Source organism: Mirounga leonina, unplaced genomic scaffold, assembly GCF_011800145.1.
Source record: "Mirounga leonina isolate KUSES-001 unplaced genomic scaffold, KU_Mleo_1.0 Mir_94, whole genome shotgun sequence".
Taxonomy (NCBI): domain Eukaryota; kingdom Metazoa; phylum Chordata; class Mammalia; order Carnivora; family Phocidae; genus Mirounga; species Mirounga leonina.
Genome location: NW_023270855.1, coordinates 43,318,639 through 43,329,746, shown reverse-complemented (window position 1 = coordinate 43,329,746; position 11,108 = coordinate 43,318,639). Strand labels below are relative to the sequence as shown.

At 47.5% G+C, this 11,108-nt stretch overlaps 1 protein-coding gene across 1 annotated transcript; it reads right to left on the bottom strand.

Moving 5' to 3' along the window:
* Window positions 1-32: 32 nt before the first annotated feature.
* On the bottom strand, window positions 33-3,842 carry LOC118005567 (serine protease 44-like). Its single transcript, XM_034997535.1, has 5 exons — window positions 3,527-3,842; window positions 3,050-3,206; window positions 2,136-2,424; window positions 1,132-1,263; window positions 33-558 (listed from the first exon to the last, which is right to left on the bottom strand). Exons 1-5 carry the CDS (start codon window positions 3,840-3,842, stop codon window positions 325-327), a joined length of 1,128 nt encoding a protein of 375 aa, XP_034853426.1. The 3' UTR covers window positions 33-324.
* Between the last annotated feature and the right edge of the window lie 7,266 nt (window positions 3,843-11,108).

The window sequence follows — 11,108 nt, the reverse complement described above, 5'->3', positions numbered from 1 at the left end:
ACAGGCTCTCCAAGATGGCAAGGAAGCACCGGGCTCCACCTGGCAGGTCGGCTGGCTCTCAGGCTGGGATGCTTGGCCCCCCTCCTCCGGGGCAGGCAGGCCACAGCCAAGGTCGTGGGTGTGGCCGACGCAGGTGACCGGGACAGCAGCAGGCTGGGACACTTTCGGGGCTCCAGCCTTGCTGCCACTTTCTACTGTGGGGCTCTCTACAGGCTCAGTGGACGCCAAGCAGGATTGGAGGAAAGGGCATCTAAGTAGGAGGGGGAGGTCGGAGGAGAGGCCCAGTGCGAGACCCGAAAACAGGAGCGGGGAGGGCTGGGGTGATCACGGGGCCACCAGGATGCCCAGGGGCAGCAGCAGGCACAGAAGTAGGAAGTAGCCTGCTGAGTCCCAAGAGCAAGCCTGACTCAAGTGATCAATGACCCAGTCCTTGTAGAAACTAACTTCTGTATAAACTCCAGGATAATTTCTGCGACCGCAGCCAATGCCCCAGCTCACGATCCCCACCTGGACCCAGGTTTCATTAAGTTCACAGACCAGGGGCCCTCCAGAGTCTCCCTGGAGAAAGAGGGAAAAAGCAAACACAGCAATGGAAGAGAATCAACATCAGAACTGGTGGATCGCGCTGCAAGGCTTGGGGAGATGGGCACTCGTGGGGCTTCCCCAGGACCCTCCCTCCCCCAGGCATCCACCAGCCCTAGGTTCCTGGGAATATCAGATTTAAGGGTTGAAAATTTAGCAAACAAAATTCATATACGTATGCAAAAAATCATGTACAAAAAAAATGGAATATAAACAAAGAAAATGTCCGTACTCTGAGCTAATCATAATGAAGAACATCTTTACCTGAGCACACCGCCGGTCATATAGAAAGGGGTACGAAACATGTGACTTGCATTTTTGGCATTTTCTGCCTGAATCTCCCCTCCTCTCCCAACCCCCTCCAGGCAGCACCAGGTCCTCCTGCTAAAGGATCCAGGCAGGCCAGCCCAGCCGAGCCTTGGCAGTTTGTCCCCTTGAGTCCCCTTGCCGTGAATTAAGGGTGAAGGGAGGGGCCGCTGGATAACACAGGCCCTGCTGCCTGTCAGGGGACCACAAGATGGCAAGACGGCCAAGGGCCCATGAACTGACCTGGCAGGCATCCTTTCCTTGGGCATTGTAACCACAGAGTGTCCCTTCTTTGACTATGTCACTACTAGTTTCCATCTGGGTTTGGAGCATCGTGTTACATTTCTCATAACGGATAATGTTTAGCTTAGCCTCCTGTAGCCTGTTGGCAGGTTCTTTGGACTGATCTGTAGAGATAATTTAGGAGTAGGTGAATCTGCCTAATGGAACGGGACAGGAGCCCCTCGCACCCACTCTTGGTCTCAATACAGTGTGTTCACATACAGACACCCCATTGGGGGAGTGACGGTGGTCCCCGTTTGACACCAAAAGAGATGAAGCCCTCATGGAACACTACATCTAAAACTAATGATGTAATGTATGGGGATTAACATAAGAATAAAAAAAAAAAGAGAGATGAAGCCCAAAGCTGACATGGGGAGAGGAGGAGGTAGGAATCAAAACGAGACCGGAGAAGGAACAGATCAAGACAGGAAGAGGTGAGGCCTTACCAGCCCTGAGAAATCAAAAACAACTCTCTGTCACTCTGAGTATCCTTAGTAACCGTGACAGTTGTCCTGTGCATCAGTGAAGTGACTTTACTTTTGAGCAGGATCATAAACTCTTGGACAAGTAGTGTCCCAAAGGTACCAAATCCAACCTCTCCCCAGGGATGGGAGGCCCAACAGCCTCACCAAGAGGAGTTCTCTGGGCTCTTTTCACTCACAGGAAGCTCCCCGTCCACCAAGGCAAGGACTTCCAGTTTGGGACAGCTCCCATGAGCAGACACATCAACACCAACACCCCACCGGCTAAAATCCACCCTAGAGAGAACCCACTTTGCTCGTCACCTGAGACCCCAGGTCCTGAAATTCTAATCGAAATCTGAAACACCATCAAATTACTCCCTACCAGCATCTTCTCCACCCTCCTCCCTTCCCCGCTTGCTAGAAAATGGCTTCCTTGCCTCCCCTTTTAGCTTGCAAGCCAACCACAGGGCACGAGGCAGCCTCTTGCCTGGCCGGAGCTTCAGGTCTTGCTCCAGTCTTACCTGTTTCGTTGAGCTTCCCCCATCCAGTCACCCAGCACTCTGTACCAGCTTGTACCATGAACGCCTTTTTAGGGAGGCACACGGGCTGGATGTGGGAGGAAAAATTCACAGGGAACTCAAGCAGAACAAGAGCAATGTCATTCTCAAGTAATCCAATAGGATTGTAATGTTGGTGAATAACGATGTCTTGGACGGGGATCTCGACTGCCATTCTGGAGGTATGCTTCATGAAGATGTCTCCCAGCTTTGCCGTGTACTCCACATGGCTGCAGAGAGATCCTAGAGGCTCTACACTCCCCTTCCACATCTTCTGGGCCTCCCCAGCCTGGGCCTCTCTCCATCAACCGCTTCCCTCCCTCCATCACCACGTCCCATCCCTGGACCCCTGGTCAATCTATCCAGTGGTGCACCAAGGCTGGCTCCCCGGTGAGGAGCGTCAGCGTCAGCTGGGAACGTGTTAGAGATGCGGATGCTCAGATCCCACTCCTGATCTACTGCATCAGAGACGCTGGGGGTGGGGGCCAGGCAATCTGTGTTTTAACAAGCTCTGCAGGTTTATCCAGGCTCGAAAGTTTGAGACCCCCGATCTAGCCACATTGGTCTACTACACTCCACTCTTCTTAAATATTCCCCCTCGCCAGTCTTTGCCCACACACTGCCTCTCAACTGGCATCCCTCCCATTTCTTGCCACTTGGCTTGAAGGCTAATCAGCACGAGCTTTGAACCTGACTTGGGGTCTTGACTTTTCAGGCTGCCAAGGGCCCTACCATCACCTTCCTCTGACTGCAGTGTGAAGAGCAGAGTCTATGACCCCCTTTCTCAGATGAGGAGGAGGAAGCTCGGGGAAGGGGACAGGACGGGCTCCAGGTCACAGAGCCCCGGACACTCACCCAAATATGCAGTGGGCCGCGGTCAGCACCCACCGACTGGCAATGAGGGAGCCTCCACACATGTGTCTATCATTGATCTGCAGGCTCACCTGCCAGGGCCACTTCCGCTCTGCGGCCGGCAATCCCCCGACTATCCTCATAGACCTCTGGCCGCATCCTGCAGCAGGTCAGTGAAGGGAGGGGACTGAAAGAAAGCCCCTGACAGCACCACCCGCAGAGCCGGATAAGGCTCAGAAGTCTCAGAACGCTCAAAGCAAGGCCATGTCCCCTCAGACCGCCCACCGCACCCCCAGAGCAGCTCTGTATCCCCTAAGGCTCCTCGGAGAATGGCCACGCGTCCCCTCCGAGCTCAAGCGCAGGGCTGGGGCCACTCCGACCCCCCACGCCCCTGGGAAAAGCCATGTCCCCATGAGACCCTCCCCCAGAGCACGGCCCCCGGCCAGCTGTCCCCGGCAGGGCCTGGCCCAGAAACCTCACCGGCAGGAAACAGCGGCTTTGCTGTGGTTAGTGGCTTTGCCATGGCCACAGCCCTGTAGGAGCCAGAGGCACCTGGGGTGACCGCCACCACTTGGGGGGATGCGGCAGCCTCTTGGGGCCCGGGGGCCGCAGACGGTCCCTCAGCCTTCCACACGCTCGCGCCGGGGCCCTCGCGGCCGCCCCCCGACGACGACCGGGAGGTGGGCGCCGGGGAGGGTGGGGGCGGCGCGGACCCGCCCTGCGCCCCACGGAGCCGGGGCTGGAGAAGCAGGAGCCAGAGCAGGAGGCCCAGGGAGCCGCCGGCTGGGGACGCCATGGGTCCGCCCGCGCCGCGCCTCTCGCCGCGCCCCCTCGCGGCCGCCCGCGGCCCTGCGCTCGCGCGCGCGGGAAACCGGGTCCCGCCGCGCCCCCTGGGGGCCCTGACCGTCGGGGAGGCTCTTCATCCGGGCACCGACCGCCGCGGCCGGGCTTGCAGCGCGCCTCGCCCCCCTCTCCCCTGCCCGCTGGCCGCCCAGATCGGGTCGGCCCGGCGGACTCGGACGCGCTGGCCCGGGCGGCACCGAGCGCTGCCTTGGAGATGACACTGCCCGTCCGCGGGAACAGAGCCCGGAGCCAAGTGCAAATGGAAAGCACAGCGAGATCGCACGACCCACGGAACAGACTGGCGAAGATAAACAGTCGGAACAACACCCAGTGGTGCCGCGGGTGCGGAGGTACCGGATCACTCCGACGTTGTGGTAGGAAAGTAAAATACTACAGCCACTCCGGAAGACAGACTGGCAGTTTCTTATAAAACAAAATATGCAATTACCATACGACCCAGTCATTGCATTCCTGGGCATTGACCCCAGAGAAATAAAGCTATATGCGCGCGCGCACACACACACACACACACACACACACTCCCCTGTACGGATGGTTTTAGTAGCTTTATTCCTGATAGCCAACATCTGGAAACAACCCTGTAGTAGACAGAATACTGGCTTCCCAAAGATGTCCGTATCCTAATCCCTGGAACCTGCGAATATGGTACGTTACATGGCAAAAGGAATGTGAATAAATTAAAAATGCTTGAGCGGGGACATTATCCTGCAGTACATACATAAAAGTGGCCACAATGTCTTGCAGTTCCTCCTATCAAGAAATGAAGTCAGGCCGTGGTATGAGCAGCCTATCGCTTGGGCTATATGACCCCGCAAACCCCATGGTGCTAGAGTTTGCTGTGGTAAAATAAAAATGCTGGAAGGAGTCTCTGCTATGTCCTAATTATAGAGACACAGCATAGACTCCTTCAGTCCTGGAGCAAGACCACACTGTCTGCAGCTGAGAAATTTGAAAAGCAACTCCTAGCACCCTACTGCACCCTGGATGGAAACTAACTGCCAGACCAAGGAACATCAAGTAACTGAGAGTCCCGTGCCTCCTATCGTAAAGTAGATATTCAGCCAGACTAAACAAGTCATAAACTCGGCTGGACAAAGTAATTCATCATTCAATGGACAGGAGACGTTTGGAACTGGATTATTATGACAGGTCTTGAAGACACAAGTAAGTTGCACAAAAATAATGGCCTAGACCTCCATATCCCCTGCTTGTACTGAATTAAAGTTTCTCCCTCAGTTCGTACCCATAGCCTTATAAGGAGTGTCCTATGACCAGTTGATGAAAGGAAAAAACCGAGGCCTGGTTCACAGTTGGACTTAAAATCTCAGTGCCAGTTGAAAACAGACTGTTGTTGCACTAGAACCTCACTCAGGGGTGGCCCTGAAAGGCAGTGATGAGGAGAAATCCTGCACATAGAGCTTCAAACAGTACACCTGGTCATCAACTTGGTGTAAAAAGAGAAGTGGCCTGAATAAGAATATACATGGACCCCTGAGCAGTGATGAATGGGTTGTCTGGTTGGTCAGGGGCTTAGAAAGAGCAAAACTCCATGATCTGGGGGAAGAAGCACATGAATGGACCTGTGGGAGCAGAAACAAAGTGTGTAGCCTTGGGATGCCTGGGTGGTTCAGTGGGTTAAGCATCCGCCTTCAGCTCAGGTCATGATCCCAGGGTCCTGGGATTGAGTCCCACATCGGGCTCCCTGCTCATGGGGAGTCTGCTTCTCCCTCTCACTCTGCCTCTGCCCCAGCTTGTGCACATGCACACTCTCTCTCTCTCAAATAAATGAATAAAAATCTTAAAAAAAAAAAAAACACCAAAGTATGTAGCCTTTTCTGTTCTGTACCAGTGCCCACCAATGAGTAGCCACTCAACAACCAAGTGGATAAGATGACTCCTCTACTAGAGATCAGCTATGACTTGTCCTTGTCAACCTCCATGCTTGCCCAATGTGTCCATGAACAGAGTATTTGTGTTGGCAGGATTGGAGGCTATTCATTCACCCAATAAAGCAACGTGGGCTTCCTCTTACCAAAGCTGGTAGAACTACTACTCCCGCTGAATGTCCAATCTGTCAGCATCAAGGTCAACGCCAACCCCCTGAAATGCTACATCCCTGAGGGAAACCGACCAGCTATTTGGTGGCAAGATGATATCAATTTCTTTCCACCCTGGAGGGCTAGCCATTCATTCTTACTGGGATTAACGCATTTCAGTACTCGGTAGTACTATGTTATGTAGAATCCCAAGATGCTAAATCAGACACTCCATGAGTCCACTGATAGTGGTCCTGGCAAAGACATTATAGGTAGCCAACACTTTACATCTTTCCAATAATTAAATACTTTTGTGACAACAGGAGTGATATAAGTAAATGTGATTTTTTATATTGTGTAATGAAACGTGTCAACATTTGGAAAATCTACATAACTACATAACTAAATCTACATAACATAGTTTTCCAAAGATTTTACAAAATTAGGTATGGTACAAGATCCATTCAAGGTGAAAGACCAATAGATTTTAATGGAATGGGTACAAAAAGTTCAAAGAGTTTCATATTCTACATTACAAGATATTTAAAAATGGGAAGTCTTTAATATTTCCTAACAACTCTATCATTTCTGGCCCACCTCATGTCTGTACAGACCAGTTTCCATCTGATATCATTTTCTTTCAACCTGAAGAACTTCAGAATCTCTTCAAGTCCAGGAAGAAATTCGCTCAGCTTTTTGTTTTTAAAAGTCTTTACTTCAATTTCATATTTGAAAGATATTTTCATTTGATGTAGAATTCTACCCTGACTCACTTGAGGATGATCTTCTCTCTACTATCTTCTAACTTGCATTGTGTCTGGAGAGAAGTCTGCAGTCATTCTTATTTATTTATTTATTTATTTTAAGATTTTTGATTTTTAAGTAATCTCTGCACCCAACGTGGGGCTCAAACCCACAATCCCAAGATCAAGAGTCACATGCTCCACCGACCAAGGGATTCCCGTACAGTAGGGATGGGCCAACTTACCCTGTAAAAGACAGACCGTAAATATTTTAAGCTGTGCAGGCCACACATGGACTCTGCCATATATTCGTTTTAAAAAGCAACTCTTTAAAACTGTGTAAATCATTCTTAGTCCTATACAAAAGCAGGCTGTATCTGGAATTGGCCCACAAACCATAGTATGGTAACCCCCACTCTACACGATTCTGACCTGCAGACTCCAGATGCCCAGCCTTCCTGAGCCCCAAGCTGTCTCCTTAACTTAGTGATATCATTGTGTTCTGTTTGGGTTTCCCTCCCTGTTTCATGTGAAAATTGCCTCCGCTTAGGAAGCCAGGACAATTGTAGGGTTCATCTCACTTGTTACCCTTCTCTCTAGGGTCATAGTCCTACATCGTCATACAATGCTAACTCTTAACCAACTGAGCCACCCAGGCACCCCATACAATGCTAACTCTTAACAATTTTAGTTTTCCAAAAAAGTAGAACAACCTGGTTCCTATGTATACTCTTGGTGTATTTTCACTTTTGATAATGAGTAACTCTGCTTCATTGTGTGTCTTTTGAATTACCTCTGTCATCTGCAAGAGTTATGACCTTGGATATCAATGATTCATGTGTAAATGTATTTTTCTTAATTCATAATGCCAGTTTTCAAACTAATTTTACCAAACTACACTCCCACCATCAGTATATGAGTCTTTCTATTAATCTCCACTCTTCCCAACACTTATTGCCACAGTTCTGTTTTTTCTCACATGGTGGGCATAAAATTTTATCTTGGTATGGTTTTAATTTGCATTTCCCTGGAGTATATTTTCATATCTTTCCTGGCCATTTGTGCTGTCTTTTTTTTTTTTTTTTTTAAGATTTTATTTATTTATTTGACAGAGAGAGATAGCGAGAGCAGGAACACAAGCAGGGGGAGTGGGAGAGGGAGAAGCAGGCTTTCTGCCGAGCAGGGAGCCCAATGTGGGACTCGATCCCAGGACCCTGGGATCATGACCTGAGCCGAAGGCAGACACTTAATGACTGGGCCACCCAGGCGCCCTGTGCTGTCTTTCTATAAAGTGTTTGTAACATCTGCCCAATTTTATATTTGGATTGCTTTTGAAGTACTTCTTATTGAGGTTTTTTTTTTTTTTAATGCATGCTAATCTTTCATTAGTAATGCATGCTCCAAGTACCATTTTGCAATCATGATTTGTCTTTTCACTTTATTACAACTTTTAATGAATAAAAGTTCATAGTTTTAGGGGTGCCTGGGTGGCTCAGTCATTAAACATCTGCCTTCAGCTCAGGTCATAATCCCAGGGTCCTGGGATCGAGTCCCACATCGGGCTCCCTGCTCAGCAGGAAGCCTGCTTCTCCCTCTCCCACTCCCCCTGCTTATGTTCCCTCTCTTGCTGTCTCTCTGTCAAGTAAACAAATAATCTTAAAAAAAAAAAGTTCAGGGGCGCCTGGGTGGCTCAGTCGTTAAGCATCTGCTTCGGCTCAGGTCATGATCCCAGAGTCCTGGGATCGAGCCCCACATCGGGCTCCCTGCTCCGCGGGAAGCCTGCTTCTCCCTCTCCCATTCCCCCTGCTTGTGTTCCCTCTCTCGCTGTGTCTCTCTCTGTCAGGTAAATAAATAAAATCTTCAAAAAAAAAAAAAGTTCATAGTTTTAACATAGTCAGAAGAGCAATCTTTTTCTTTATCATTTATGCTTTTTTGTGTCTGCTTTTAAGAAGCCTTCCCTAGGGGCACCTGGGTGGCTCGGTCAATTGAGCATCTGCCTTCTGCTCAGGTCATGATCCAGGAGTCCCACAGTCAAGCCTCACGTCAAGCTCCCCACTCAGTGGGGAGTCTGCTTCTCCCTTTGACCCTACCCCCCCATGCTCTCTCTCTCTCACTCTCTCTCTCAAATAAATAAATAAAATCTTTTAAAAAAGCCTCCCCTATCCTGAGGTTAAAGATATGGTCCTGTATTTTCTTCTAAAAGTTTTAAAGTTTTGTTTTTCATGTTTTATCTTTTATCCACATATTTTTTTTGTTTATAGTGAAAGAGGAATTCAGTTGCATTTATTTTCCGTTTAACCATTTATCCCAGCACCATGTACTGAATGGCCCATTATTTTTATTGAAGTATAGTGGACATATTCTTGATTACTAGGGCTTCGGAGCAACAGTATGTGATAGAATGCATTCTCCCACCTCGACTTCTTCTTCATTAGGGTTTTGGCTCTTCTTGGTACTCCATATAAACTTTAGGGTAAGTTTGACAACTTTTTTTAAACTGTTGAAAATTCTATTCAAATATGCATTAAATCTAAAAAACATTTTGGGGAGAATTGGGCATCTGCGTGCTATTGAGCCTTCTTATTCATGAATTTGGTGTATCTCTATTTAGGTCTTCCTTCATGTCCTGCAATAAAATTTCATAAATTTTCCCACAAAGTCACACACATCTTTCAGAAATGCAATTACATTATTCTCCTATTCAACAATCTGATCAAATTATTTTATCAATTTTGATAATTTGTAGATTCTTTGGGGTTTTCTATATTGAAACAACCAGGTCATGTACAAATAATTATATCTTTTCTGTAGTGGATATGTCCTTGTTCTTCTTGATACGCTCTCTCATTCTGTTAGGGTTAGTCCTGTCTTGCTATTTTTTAAAGAAAAGAAAAAAACCTACAAATTAGAAATTCTTATTGTTTTACACAGTCATGATTTTAGATATTTGTTATTACTTGTTGCTTTACTCACTATATTTGTTAAGGTAAAGGCTAAAGTGTGGTAACAGAGATATCCCAAAATACAGTGGTTAAAAAAAAAAGTTTATTTCTCTCTTACTTAACAGTCCAAATGTAGGCAGCCAAGTCCAGTTCTGCCACCCTTAACATGGGCACACAACTCTGCATCCAAGATGGCACCTCCATCTTTCTCATCTTCCCCTTTAGAAAGGGGAAAAAGCCAAAAAACATACTCATGTCCCTTTGAAGGGCATCCCCCCAACAGCACACTACTTCTACTTACATCTCATGGAACATAACTTAAATACATGGTCACCTAAGCTTCAAGGGAAGCTGAGAAAGGCAGTTTTTAAGTGCATAGCCACCCAGATCACCTGGGATCCATTTTACCTGTTTGGTGTACCTATCTCCCAACTATTGCTACTAGGAATTCATACCTGCATCCTTCTTAGGAGGCTTACCCTTGAGCACATGGAGCCATATTACAGAAGGTGACTAGGAATTGTATCCTACCTTCCATCCCTCCAGTCAGCCTGTAGCCAAAGACATAGTGGTACAAGGCACAAAAGCCCAGCTCCCTTGCCCTAAGTCTGGATGAATTCTTTAAGTAGACTCCAGGATCTTGCTTAGCCTAGACTTCACCTATAATCACATTCTTATTAAACTTCTTGCCTTTTCCTAGCCTGCTTCCCTCACATCCACACAGGTTTTTCCTGAAAATAACACTCTTAATAAGTTACTTGAACATGAATCCCTGCCCCAAAATTTGCTTGTAGCCCAGTAAATGCTGGATCTGGCTTGTCCCAGCTCATGAAAGCCAACTGTTAATTGTCAGGAATTTTATGAGCTGGTTGTTAAACACAGTCATTAAAATTTAAATTATAAAACCTAGAATTAAAGAAATTACACTAAAAACAAAGGTAATAAATACTCAAAATTCATTACTTCCTAGTTATTTTCCTGAATTTTCTAATTACCTGTGCTCTTGAGGTTAGGTCTACTACAGGTGTATGGTAGAACTTCTGTCTAATGGTATACATCTCTTCCCAACTCCAGATTCAGTAATGTCATATTGGTAGCTTGAAATCAGCCATGGTGGGGGCACCTGGGTGGCTCAGGCAGTTAAGCATCTGCCTTCGGCTCAGGTCATGATCCCAGGGTCCTGGGATGAAGCCCTGCATTGCATCAGCCTCCTTGCTCAGTGGGGAGTCTGCTTCTCCTTCCCCCTCTGCCCCTACCCCCTGGTTGGGCTCTCTTTCTGGTGCACTCTCTCTGGCATTCTCTCTCTTTCAAATAAATAAACAAAATCTTAAAAAAAAAAAAAGAAAGAAAGAAAGAAAGAAGGAAGGAAGGAAAGAAAAGAAAGAAAGAGAGAGAGAAAGAGAAAGAAAGAAGAAAGAAAGAAAGAAAGAAAGAAAGAAAGAAAGAAAGAAAGAAAGAAAGAAAGAAAGAAAGAAAG